This window comes from Oncorhynchus gorbuscha, linkage group LG19, assembly GCF_021184085.1.
Source record: "Oncorhynchus gorbuscha isolate QuinsamMale2020 ecotype Even-year linkage group LG19, OgorEven_v1.0, whole genome shotgun sequence".
Classification (NCBI taxonomy): domain Eukaryota; kingdom Metazoa; phylum Chordata; class Actinopteri; order Salmoniformes; family Salmonidae; genus Oncorhynchus; species Oncorhynchus gorbuscha.
In genome coordinates, this window is record NC_060191.1 from 26,173,264 (window position 1) to 26,186,536 (window position 13,273).

Below are 13,273 nucleotides of genomic sequence, written 5' to 3' on the forward strand. Positions count from 1 at the left end.
AAACTATGAAATAACACATATGGAATCATGTAGTAACCAAACAAGTGTTATAAATATCCAAATATATGACAGCTTTGCACACTCTTGGCATTCTCTCAGCCAGCTTCATGAGGTAGTCACCTCATGCATTTCAATTAATAGATGTGCCTTCTTAAAAGTTTATTTGGGAAGTACTTTCCTTCTTAAAATGTATTTCAACCAATCAGTTGTGTTAGACAGAAGATAGACCTATTTGGTAAAAGACCAAGGCAATATTATTGCAAGAACAGCTCAAATAAGCAAAGCGAAACGACAGTCCATCATTACTTTAAGAAATGAATGTCAGCCAATACGGAACATTTCAAGAACATTGAATGTTTCTTCAATTGCAGTCGCAAAAACCATCAAGCGCTATGATGAAATTGGCTCTCATGAGGACCGCCACAGGAATGGAAGTTACCTCAGCTGCAAAGGATACGTTCATTAGAGTTACCAGACTCAGATATTGCAGCCCAAATAAATGCTTCACAGAGTTCAAGTAACAGACACATCTCAACATCAACTGATCAGAGGAGACTGTGTGAATCAGGCCTTCATGGTCAAATTGCTGCAAAGAAACCATTACTAAAGGACACCAATGAGAAGAAGAGACTTGCTTGGGCCAAGAAACACAAGCAATGGACATTAGACAGGTGGAAATGTGTCCTTTGGTCTGGATTCCAAATTGGAGATTTTTGAATCCAACCGCCGTGTCGTTGTGAGACACGATGTGGGTAAACGTATGATCTCCGCATTTGTATTTCCAACCGTAAAGCATGGAGGAAGAGGTGTTATGTTGTGGGGGTGCTTTGCTGGTGACACTGTCTGTGATTTATGACCTAACACACCTCCAGGCTGTGTAAGGGATATTTTACCACAAAGGAGAGTGACGGAGTGCTACATCAGAAGACCTGGCCTTCACAATCCCCCGACCTCAACCCAGTTGAGATGGTTTGGTATAAGTCGGACCGCAGAGTAAATAAAAAGCAACCAACAAGTGCTCAGCATATGTGGGAACTCCTTCAAGACTGTTGGAAAAGCATTCCAGGTGAAGCTGGTTGAGAGAATGCAGTGTGCAAAGCTGTCATCAAGGCAAAGGGTGGCTATTTGAAGAATCTCAAATATAAAATATATTTTGATTTGTTTAACACTTTTTTTGGTTACTACATGATTCCATATGTGTTATTATATAGTTGTAGTATTCTACAATGTAGAATATAGTAAAAACAAAGAAGTACCCTTGAATGAGTAGGTGTTCTAAAACTTTTGACCAGTATTGTAAGTTTACTTTTAGAGACCATTCGTAATTGATGCCAAAGAGTCCATATGAAATATCCAGATGTGACCCTCTACCATAGAGACTGTGATGTCATCACTCCCAGGCCATCAACAGCTTGGTGAATGGCACAAAGGCACCGTGGCCAGCCTTGCTGCAAGGGAAGGGAAACAGACAGTCACCACATGGCAGTTAGATTTCAATATCTTAGATTAAAAATGAGGCAGACCATTGGTTAATAAGGCACTGTTATAAAAATATCCCTACTTAATATCATATTTCCCGATAAAGAGAATAAATACAAAAGTATGTGGACACCTGCTCGTCAAACATCTCATTCCTAAATCATGGGCATTCATATGGAGTTGGTCCCCCCTTTGCTGCTATAACAACCTTCACTCTTCTGGGAAGGCTTTTCACTTTTCATGTTGGAACATTGATGCTGGGAAATGTTTCCATTCAGCCACAAGAGCATTAGTGTTTGAAATGTGTATGGAATTGCAGATAGGTGATGGAAAGTGAGTTGGTATATTTCAGAGTTGATTTTAGCTTTTTGAATCAATTTTTTAGTTTTTTATAGTAGGATTACATACAGTTAAATTATGCGTTACTTTCTTCATCTTAGCTTTCCATGTGGGGGATATAGCAGAGAGCAATTGAGCATACCTATGATTTGAACAAACATCCCCATAATGGCATTTAGATGGCATTTAATGGCAACTTATTTCAAATAAATAAACCCTTCAGTTATAACTAAAAGCACTGTAGAACCTTTTCCTATCACCTCTAAAAATAGAGACATATTTATAGTCAACAGCAGATCTCTCGCAATTCTACCAATGTAAAAATTTAAGGATGAAACATCCCTTATTTACAGAATAACTGATTTAAAACTACATATTCTTGGTAAATGAAGAATACTTACCATTCAAAGTAGCACTGTCCCCTGTGTGTGCCATCTTGCTGCCCGTGTTCAAGTGATTCCAGCTCCACTCCCATATGGAAGTCTGGCTCCCCCTCCAGGTGGCCCAGGTAACGAACCGTGCCTGTGCTGATCCGTCCCGAGGGCAGCAGGACTCGAACCCGGTGTCCCGTCTGCAGGTCCAGGGGGGAGTGAGGCACAAAGACCCGGTGTGGACCGGTGTAGCTCCTCCAGGAGCTCCCACTGGGGGGACGGAAGATTTGCTCTTTTTAGATGGCTTAAAATGAATAGGATTTAAAGGGACATTACACTCTAAAATCAAAGTTTTCTGATCAGACCTGGGTTCAAACAGGCACGGTTACTCTCAAAGATATTTTGAAGTAAGGATTTTGATATTTTTCTTTTGAATATTGGAATGCATTTGAAAATACTCAGATATACAGGCAGTGTATTTTCAAATACAAATATTTAAATACTGCATTTAAACCCAGGTCTGTTTGGTCCTAGGGATGTTTGAAATAATGAATTTGGAAACAAATATTTGAAAATTGTAGGCTATAGGATTATTTTTTTTAAATACTTTTAAATACTTCAAAATCTAAGTGGTCAATTTTAGCCACATTGTTCTAAAATACTCAAAGAAATATTGAAATAACAAATACTTAATTTATTTTAACCCAGGTCTGTTTGGCTATGTTTACACAGGCAGTCCAATTAGGATCTTTGTTTCACTATTTGGTCTTTTGACCAATCAGATCAGCTCCGAAAAAGATTTCATGTGATTGGTCAAAATACAAATTAGTGTAAAACATATCAGAATTGGGCTGGCTGTGTAGACATTCTTACAGACCTCAAAGGTTGTCATTTTTTTGCGTAGATCCAGCTACATGTCTCAACTCCAAATTAATGGAAAAAATAAGCACTGCAAATCTGGAAATTACATGGTGCTTTCCATGGACCAATTTTGAGGTCTGAAAACAAGTGTCAAACAAATTTTTAAGTTTAATGGCCTTTTGACACAGCTGGGAGCAGGTGAAGAGAAATGGCTCTACCTGGTGGCTGGAGACAGAGCAGAAATGGGTCTGAAGCCAAATGCTGAGTTCAATGAGACCTGGCTGCCAGACAAGCTGCTTTGGCATGTGTCGCCTGTTGATGACATCATCTCAGACCCTTTGCTTCGGTTGGAATGGCTGCCTGTTATTTTAAGTAATGGATAAGATTATTCTTTGCTATTCAAAATGCAGTTCTCAAAGGGAGATAACACTACACAATTAAAAAATGTCTGATGTTTTCAGACCTCAAAACTAGCCCAATGGCAAGATGAATACATGCTCCAAGACTTTGGGTGTGTAGATCTAGTTATGTGCCTTAACCACAAATGAATGGAAAAGATGAGCACGAATAAAATCTGGAACTAGGAAAACACTTATCTTTTCCATTAATTTGGGATTAAAGCATATAGCTTGATCTACGCAACAAATGGCCTGTGACATGGACTTATCTGAACACTACTCTACTTTTGAGGTATGGAAACATCTGACAAGCTTTTATGTTGGAGTGCAATGTCCATTTTAAATCCCATATGATGATTACAGCAAATCAAGTACTGTTGATCATGTGATTTACTTGAGCTGTCCTGGTCCTTTCCATCGTACGACTGTCTGTTTTCCACCTCTGACTCGCCAAGGTCCTCGAAGCTGCCCACCTGAGGTAAACTTCCAGGCCTGGCTACAGAGATCAGCTGATCAAAATAAAACAAAGCTGTCATCAAGTTATTATTATGACTAAATTATGAAACACACACTAACACATAATCATACAGGCACTCACAAACACACACACACACACACACTCAGACACACGTTATTTTACATTAGTTCATCGTATCCGATGATTACCTCCACTTTTGAGTTAACGCTGAATTATTTGGAACTGTAGAGTCCAATCCGAGATCCACAAACTTTATTGCAGGTGAGGCATATGCAGTATGTTTTGGTGGGGGCAGGCGTGGTTGTATGTATTCTGAACTGTTTGTGCTCCTCTCCTCCCACCTCTGTACCTCGCTCTGGCAGATCTGCCACCAGTTGGAACGGACAGCAGCAGAATCCTCCACGTCTGTGGGTTTGATGTTGCACTTCTTCAGCAATGTTTTCAGCTGGTCCTTGTAGTGCTTCATCTGCCCCCTGCAGACCGCCGGCCAAGATGTAGCTGGCCCCCTCTGCAGACCGCTGGCCAAGATGTAGCTGGCCCCCTCTGCAGACCACCGGCCAAGATGTAGCTGGCCATACAGGATCTTCCACTGCAAGAGCTCCCGAGACAGTGCAGTTATTGTTGGGTGACCATGGCCTCCATACTCAGTTGGTCTTACAGTAGCAAGTATTTCTGTATGGGGCACACGGTCACACCAGGTGATTCCCAGGATGCGCTGCAGGCATCTTCTGTGGAATCGCTCAAACTGCTTGTTGTGGCAACTGTAAGTGACCTAGGATTCACAGCTGTATAGAAGTGTGGTGATGCAGACGGCTTGATAGATTGCGACTTTGGTGTGGAGGTGGAGATTCCTGTTTTGGAAGACCCTGCATCTGAGTTTCCCGAAGGCAGCTGATGCTTGCTTGATCCTATTTTTAATTTCGAGGTTGATGCTGCAGTTCTCCGAGAGGATGCTGCCCAGGTATTTGGAGGATGTGACTATTGCCAGGGATTTGTGTTCAATGGTGAAGACAGGCATGGTGGGTGGAGGGCTGGGTCTCCATTGGCAGACCCCCTCTGTCTTGGTGCTGTTGCTAGACTGTCCCATCCTGCTATATACCCTCGCGGACCAAAGTTCTTCCCGAGTGTTTCCACAAGAGCACAGTCATTAGAATACTGCAGCTCAAGAACCCGTTCCGTCAAAACCCTGGTGGTTGCTTGGAGCCTCCTGATGTTGAATAGGGTTCCATCTAGCCTGAAGTCCACCGCAACCCCGCTCCTGTCCTCAAGCTCCTTGTGGAGAAGCAGGGTGACACATAGGAGGAAGATGTTAAAGAGTACAGGTGCCAGCACACACCCCTGCCTCATACCGATGCTTACTCCAAAGGCCACTGACTCCTGCCCTCCTATGGCCACCCGCCATCATCCTATCATGCAACTGGCAAAGGATGTTGATAAAGTTGTCTGGACAGCCTGCAATATTTGAGTAGAATGCCCCATAGTAGTTCCCTGCTCACTGTGTCGAAGGCCTTCTTGGAAAGGTCGACAAAGGCCATGAAAAGGTACGGATGTTGTTCACAGCACTTCTTCTGGAGTTGCTGTACAGTGAATATCATGTCGACCGTACTCCTGTTCTTTCTGAAGGCGCATCAGGACCTTGCTGGCATCAGCCAGAATGGGTATCCCCCGGTTGTTTGTCCCAGATGGACTTGGCACCCTTGTTCGGTGGCAATGTTTGCATCCCACCACTGTTGTGGGACGATCTCCCCGTCCCAAACCTCAGTGACGTACTGGTAGAGAGTTCTGGTGCACAAGTAACCTCCCTTCTTCAGTAGCTCTGCCGGGGTGCTCTCAGTGGCAGGAGCCTTGTTGTTCTTGAGGGAACGGATAGCTGATAACACCTCTTGGAAGGTTGGTGAATGGTGGACGTCTTGAATGGGTGGACGGACAGGCAGTTCTTCCAGGATGGAGTGGTCTGTAGGAGAACGCTGATTGAGTAGTGCTTCAAAGTGGTCAGCCCACATTATCAGGATCTGGTTTTGGTCCTTCAAGAGAGTCAGACCATCAGTTGTTATCAGGGGGGTGATGGAGCAACTTCTAGGGACATAGATAGCTTTAGCTGAGTTGTAGAAATTGTGCATGTCGTTTTTTCTGTATAAATTTGGATTTCCTGTGCCTTGTTCGTCTACCATTCGTTCTGCAGAGCATACAAGGTTGTTTGCACTTCCTTGGGTGATGCACGCCATTGCCGGCGGAAGGTAGCAGATGTGGGGCTGTTGAGAGTAGCTCTGTGTGCTTTGTGCATAATGTCCAGTAAGGTTGTTGTGGTGTCAGTTCTCATCGAACCAGTCCTGATGTTTCCTACCTCTGTAGCCAATGGAGTGGGACGCTGCCTGATAGAGCACTGAGCTAATAGATGACCACTTCTGGTCCATGGTGTCCTCTGAGCTCAGAAAAGGCTCAGTCTCCCTTAGCCCTTCATCGATAGAGCGACAGAACTTGCCCATTACAGCAGCTTTCTTAAGCTGGGTACACCCACACAAACACACCTGATAACGTAGGTCCTGCTGTATCACCTGCAGTTCCACAAACTTCCTCTCCCATGTTGCCCTCTCAAAGGTGATCTGGGTCTTGAGGGCCTGAATCTCCCTCTCAGCTTTGGACAGTCTCCTCTGCATGGCACTGCTATCATGACGTCCTGGTATTTCCTGATTCGCTGAGCCTGGAAATCAACAATCCAATACATACAGAGACCAAAATTCTATTCTATTGTATTCTATTATATTCCAAACTCAGCAAAAAAAAGAAACGTCCCTTTTTCAGGACCCTATCTTTCAAAGACAATTCGTAAAAATCAAAATAACTTCACATATCTTCATTGTAAAGGGTTTAAACACAGTTTCCCACGCTTGTTCAATGAACCACAAACAATTAATGAACATGCACCTGTGGAACGGTCGTTAAGACACTAACAGATTACAGACGGTAGGCAATTAAGGTCACAGTTATGAAAACTTAGGACACTAAAGAGGCCTTTCTACTGACTCTGAAAAACACCAAAAGAAAGATGCCCAGGGTCCCTGTTCATCTGTGTGAACGTGCCATAGGCATGCTGCAAGGAGGCAAGAGAACTGCAGATGTAGCCAGGGCAATAAATTCCAATGCCCATACTGTGAGACGCCTAAGACAGTTCTACAGGGAGACAGGATGGACAACTGATCGTTCTCGTAGTGGCAGACCACATGTAGCAACACCTGCACAGGATTTGTACAACTGCCCGAGTTACACTAGGAATGCACAATCCCTCCATCAGTGTTCAGACTGTCCGCAATAGGCTGAGAGAGGCTGGACAGAGGGCTTGTAGGCCTGTTGTAAGGCAGGTCCTCACCAGACATCACCAGTAACAATGCGCTTATGGGCACAAACCCACCGTCGCTGGACCAGACAGGACTGGCAAAAAGTGTTCTTCACTGACGAGTCACGGTTTTGTCTCACCAGGGGAGGTGGTTGGATTTGCGTTTATCGTCGAAGGAATGAGCGTTACACTGAGGCCTGTACTCTGGAGCGGGATCGATGTGGAGGTGGAGGGACTATTATGGTCTGGGGTGGTGTGTCACAGCATCATCGGACTGAGCTTGTTGTCATTGCTGGCAATCTCAACACTGTTTGTTACAGGGAAGACATCCTCGTCCCTCATGTGGTACCCTTCCTGCAGGCTCATCCTGACATGACCCTCCAGCATGACACTGCCCCCAGCCATACTGCACGTTCTGTGCGCAATTTCCTGCAAAACAGGAATGTCAGTGTTCTGCCATGGCCAGCAAAGAGCCGGGATCTCAATCCCATTGAGCACGTCTGGGACCTGTTGGATCGGAGGGTGAGGACTAGGGCCATTCCCCCCAGAAATGTCAGAGAACTTGCAAGTGCAAGTTCACAGCAAGAACTGGCAAATCTGGTGCAGTCCACGAGGAGGAGATGCACTGCAGTACTTAATGCAGCTGGTGGCCACACCAGATACTGACTGTTACTTTTGATTTTGCCCCCCCTTTGTTCAGGGACACATTTTTCCATTTATGTTAATCATATGTCTGTGGAACTTGGTCAGTATATGTCTCAGTTGATGAATCTTGTTATGTTCATACAAATATTTGCACATGTTAAGTTTGCTGAAAATAAACGCAGTTGACAGTGAGAGTCTTTTTTTGCTGAGTTTATAACACACATAGATGAGAGGATTAGAGTAGAGTCCTTTAGAACACCAATTCTATGCCAGTATGTGTCACAATAGTCTACATTTTGTTCTGTTTTCATTATTTACTGAGGACAACTCTCATCCATTACCTGTTTTTTGTTTCACTTGATCCTTCCCTGTTCTGTGAGGTTCATTGGGCATGTATTTGATTGAGTAGTATGGGCTCACCTGCATCAAAAATCAATGACAGTCATACAGTATTTCCAGAGCAAGAGGGTTGTCAAAGCTATAATTATCAGATAGGACACATAGCCCAGTTTGGGCTGTATGTAGCTAACTCCTATGGTCATTGTCACTCTTGGCAAAGAGTTGCATAAACAGATCTGCGACCAAGCTATTGGACACACACTCACCCAGAAGAACCTGCAGGTACATAACAGACCCTTGAATGTCCATGCAAACGCACACCACAGGATGTGCGTCGCCATGCTGCTGTAGTATCTCCTCACATTGTCCTATCCTAACTGAGAAAAGAAAGTTGTTGTTGAGGTGTGCCCATAGAACAAAATCTGTGACCAGGCTATATAATATCAGTCCTGCATCCACAATTCTGCCACCTCCATTCGGATGATGTCTCTGTAATACAGCTAATTCTGGAGATTCATTCACTGAGAGCTTCAACAAACCATTACAAACAAACATGTAATAGCACTACCCTTTATACAGACAAATAGGAGTCTAAATACAGACCTTTCCCAACAGCCAGATGGTAGGAATAAAGGTGAAGAGAATGAAAGTCAGAATGTCAGAATGAAAATAGCTCTGCTCTTTTCAGGTCAATGCCGTCACACTCCATGGTGAATGCTAGAACGCCATATAGTACCCACTGACCTGTTGCTATGTCCAGTGTCGTGAGAGCAGTGTTGCTGACAAGTAAATCTTATCTAATCTTCTTAGTCAGGCTGCGTCCCGGGCCATGTCCTTCCAGACAGCAGCTTAATTTTGCCTCCCGAGCCTCCTCATAAAAACACAGTAAGTGGGTGGTGTTGTTGATGCAGTTTAATGCTGGCCACTGTCAATTCCAATCATTTTACAAACTACTGTAGGCATATATTGATGAGCTGGTGGGCAAATCTTCCTTTCAATGGCATATTCGAGTAAACAGTCCTGAATTGTTGTACCGGCTGATATTTGATAGTCATGCAGAACGCACCGTATCATATAGGGTTATATTATATTTATGGTATTAATATTCGGACAGCCAAAACATGTTTAGTTTGTCCTAATATGGACACCGTACAAAATAATGACCTAAAGGTCAACAACATGTATTTGCTTTAAGCACAGACATCCTGCCACTCTCAAACACAGCCCTTTGTTTGCATAGAATTTTGCATTGATGGCCTTTGTTTACGCCGTAAATAAATGAATGGTCATGGCTCTGAATGGCCATGCAAAACAAGTTATTTTCTTTCATTCAACATCTTGCCATTTTGCATACCTTCTGCGGGATCTGTCTCTTTTCCATCCTAATTTATTTGCATCTGAAGAGCGCATGGTATATTGTGTCACTTTTACATGTGCGATCATGTTATTATTACAATTGTAATATTATTACATAATATTACAATACACACTTCATAGTTTCGGCAACACTCCTATCTTCACTTGACATTGCAATATGATTGAATCTCAGTTCGATGGTCACATTTTCTATCCATCAAGGAGAAATTAAAGTGATAGGAATTTGGATGTAATGTTCTTCATCCCTGCTATCTACATGTGATCTTTTGTCTGTTTTTACACTTTCTCTGTTATGTACAACACCACTTACACAAATGTATAATAAAGTACATTTGATAGGCACCGGATACTGTACACATTCCTGATTTGAATGGCTACTGTGTAACATTAGAAAATCATTAGTCAATAAAATATGCTGAATACTAATTTCACCCATCTTCATTAGAAAATGTGCATATTTTGTCCTACAAACATATTAACAATGACCATCATACTTTATTTTTTCACTTTGCTCCCGTTGTCAATGACTGCTAGTATACCACGTAAACACAAACATGTAAACTTGTCTCCCTTGAATAGCTCACACTGGTTTTGCATTGGACAGGTCTCGCCTGGCTAACACAACTCAAGAAAAAGAGATAGGTCACAGGTCATTACCGTTACTAATGGTGTAGCCAAATGATTGACCTGCCTGTTGCTGTAGAGAAGTGGTGGGTTGTTGTTGTGGAGAAATATTGCTTCGTGACGGATAACACTGCTTTCCGAGTGGTACTGGTTCAACCTGTGTCATAGACATTCATTACCTGTACAGTAATTATAATAAATCCCCATTGAAATAAGTCACTCATGCTTTCATTAATTGGAACAAGAGATTTATTGACAAGTGGCCTGTAATTCAGCCCATATCAACTTGCATCACACATCATACCATTGGGGCAATGAGCATGACAGCGTTATTTTTCTCCTGGTGTCCTGTTCTTCTCTCCATTGTGGAGAAGAATTGTCTTTGGTTTCAAAGTAAAGCACAGCATTCAAATGAAATGTGAGCCTGTAGGTAATATCAAATCAAATCAAATGTATTTATGTAGCCCTTCATACATCAGCTGATATCTCAAAGTGCTGTACAGAAACCCAGCCTAAAACCCCAAACAGCAAGCAATGCAGGTGTAGAAGCACGGTGGCTACGAAAAACTCCCTAGAAAGGCCAAACCTAGGAAGAAACCTAGAGAGGAACCAGGCTATGTGGGGTGGCCAGTCCTCTTCTGGCTGTGCCGGATGGAGATTATAACAGAACATGGCCAAGATGTTCAAATGTTCATAAATGACCAGCATGGTCCAATAATAATAAGGCAGAACAGTTGAAACTGGAGCAGCAGCACGGCCAGGTGGACTGGGGACAGCAAGGAGTCATCATGTCAGGTAGTCCTGAGGCATGGTCCTAGGGCTCAGGTCCTCCGAGAGAGAGAAAGAAAGAGAGAAAGAGAGAATTAGAGAGAGCACACTTAAATTCACACAGGACACCGAATAGGACAGGAGAAGTACTCTAGATATAACAAACTGACACTAGCCCCCTGACACATAAACTACTGCAGCATAAATACTGGAGGCTGAGACAGGAGGGGACAGGAGACACTGTGGCCCCATCCGAGGACACCCCCGGACAGGGCCAAATAGGAAGGATATAACCCCACCAACTTTGCCAAAGCACAGCCCCCACACCACTAGAGGGATATCTTCAACCACCAACTTACCATCCTGAGACAAGGCTGAGTATAGCCCACAAAGATCTCCGCCACGGCACAACCCAAGTGGGGGGGGTGGCGCCAAACCAGACAGGATGATCACATCAGTGACTCAACCCACTCAGGTGACGCACCCCTCCCAGGGACGGTATGAGAGAGCCCCAGTAAGCCAGTGACTCATCCCCTGTAATAGGGTTAGAGGCAGAGAATCCCAGTGGAAAGAGGGGAACTGGCCAGGCAGAGACAGCAAGGGCGGTTCGTTGCTCCAGAGCCTTTCCGTTCACCTTCCCACTCCTGGGCCAGACTACACTCAATCATATGACCCACTGAAGAGATGAGTCTTCAGTAAAGACTTAAAGGTTGAGACCGAGTTTGCGTCTCTGACATGGGTAGGCAGACCGTTCCATAATAATAATAATAAAATGGAGCTCTATAGGAGAAAGCCCTGCCTCCAGCTGTTTGCTTAGAAATTCTAGGGACAATTAGGAGGCCTGCGTCTTGTGACCGTAGCGTACGTGTAGGTATGTACGGCAGGACCAAATCAGAGAGATAGGTAGGAACAAACCCATGTAATGCTTTGTAGGTTAGCAGTAAAACCTTGAAATCAGCCCTTGCTTTGACAGGAAGCCAGTGTAGGGAGGCTAGCACTGGAGTAATATGATCAATTTTTTTGGTTCTAGTCAGGATTCTAGCAGCCGTTTTAGCACTAACTGAAGTTTATTTAGTGCTTTATCCGGGTAGCCGGAAAGTAGAGCATTGCAGTAGTCTAACCTAGACGTGACAAAAGCATGGATACATTTTTCTGCATCATTTTTGGACAGAAAGTTTCTGATTTTTGCAATGTTACGTAGATGGAAAAAAGCTGTCCTTGAAATGGTCTTGATATGTTCTTCAAAAGAGAGATCAGGGTCCAGAGTAACGCCAAGGTCCTTCACAGTTTTATTTGAAACAACTGTACAACCATTAAGATTAATTGTCAGATTCAACAGAAGATCTCTTTGTTTCTTGGGACCTAGAACAAGCATCTCTGTTTTGTCCGAGTTTAAAAGTAGAAAGTTTGCAGCCATCCACTTCCTTATGTCTGAAACACATGCTTCTAGCGAGGGCAATTTTGGGGCTTCACCATGTTTCATTGAAATGTACAGCTGTGTGTCATCCGCATAGCAGTGAAAGTTAACATTATGTTTTCGAATGACATCCCCAAGAGGTAAAATATATCGTGAAAACAATAGTGGTCCTAAAACGGAACCTTGAGGAACACAAGAATTTACAGTTGATTTGTCAGAGGACAAACCATTCACAGAGACAAACTGATATCTTTCCGACAGATAAGATCTAAACCAGGCCAGAACTTGTCTGTGTAGACCAATTTGGGTTTCCAATCTCTCCAAAAGAATGTGGTGATCCATGGTATCAAAAGCAGCACTAAGGTCTAGGAGCACGAGGACAGATGCAGAGCCTCGGTCTGATGCCATCTTCACAAGTGCAGTCTCAGTCCTATGATGGGGTCTAAAACCAGACTGAAGCATTACGTATACATTTTATGTCTTCAGGAAGGCAGTTGCTGCACAACAGCCTTTTCTAAAATTTTTGAGAAGAATGGAAGATTCGATATAGGCCGATAGTTTTTTATATTTTCTGGGTCAAGGTTTGGCTTTTTCAAGAGAGGCTTTATTACTGCCACTTTTAGTGAGTTTGGTACACATCCGGTGGATAGAGAGCCCTTTATTATGTTCAACATAGGAGGGCCAAACACAGGAAGCAGCTCTTTCAGTAGTTTAGTTGGAATAGGGTCCAGTATGCAGCTTGAAGGTTTAGAGGCCATGATTATTTTCATCATTGTGTCAAGAGATATAGTACTAAAATACTTGAGCGTCTCTCTTGATCCTAGGTCCTGGCAGAGTTGTGCA

The 13,273-nt window shown here is 43.4% G+C and overlaps 1 protein-coding gene across 5 annotated transcripts; it reads right to left on the reverse strand.

Annotated features, from left to right (window-relative positions):
* Positions 1–1,184: 1,184 nt before the first annotated feature.
* Positions 1,185–10,367, reverse strand: LOC124006163 (centrosome-associated protein 350-like). Of its 5 annotated transcripts, XM_046315980.1 has the most exons (9): positions 10,279–10,367; positions 8,989–9,112; positions 8,511–8,621; positions 8,247–8,325; positions 6,455–6,627; positions 3,843–3,957; positions 3,269–3,410; positions 2,220–2,459; positions 1,186–1,448 (listed from the first exon to the last, which is right to left on the reverse strand). In XM_046315980.1, exons 3-9 carry the CDS (start codon positions 8,583–8,585, stop codon positions 1,391–1,393), a joined length of 882 nt encoding a protein of 293 aa, XP_046171936.1. In that variant the 5' UTR covers positions 8,586–8,621; positions 8,989–9,112; positions 10,279–10,367; the 3' UTR covers positions 1,186–1,390. The 5 variants fall into 5 exon arrangements, with proteins under 5 accessions (XP_046171938.1, XP_046171936.1, XP_046171937.1 ...); XM_046315982.1 differs by lacking the exon at positions 10,279–10,367 and having other exon boundaries at positions 1,185–1,448; positions 3,269–3,362; positions 8,848–8,989; XM_046315981.1 differs by lacking the exon at positions 10,279–10,367 and having other exon boundaries at positions 6,482–6,627; positions 8,848–8,989.
* Between the last annotated feature and the right edge of the window lie 2,906 nt (positions 10,368–13,273).

What these genes read in the sequence shown, in the direction of transcription:
- LOC124006163 (XM_046315980.1), bottom strand. Translation starts at nt 8,585, where the DNA reads ATGGCGACGCACATCCTGTGGTGTGCGTTTGCATGGACATTCAAGGGT. An exon ending in TCAAGTGAAACAAAAAACAG is followed by an intron (nt 6,628 to 8,246) that starts GTAATGGATGAG and finishes GTTGATTTCCAG; the next exon opens with GCTCAGCGAATCAGGAAATA. An exon ending in GGACAGTGCTACTTTGAATG is followed by an intron (nt 1,449 to 2,219) that starts GTAAGTATTCTT and finishes CTTCCCTTGCAG; the next exon opens with CAAGGCTGGCCACGGTGCCT.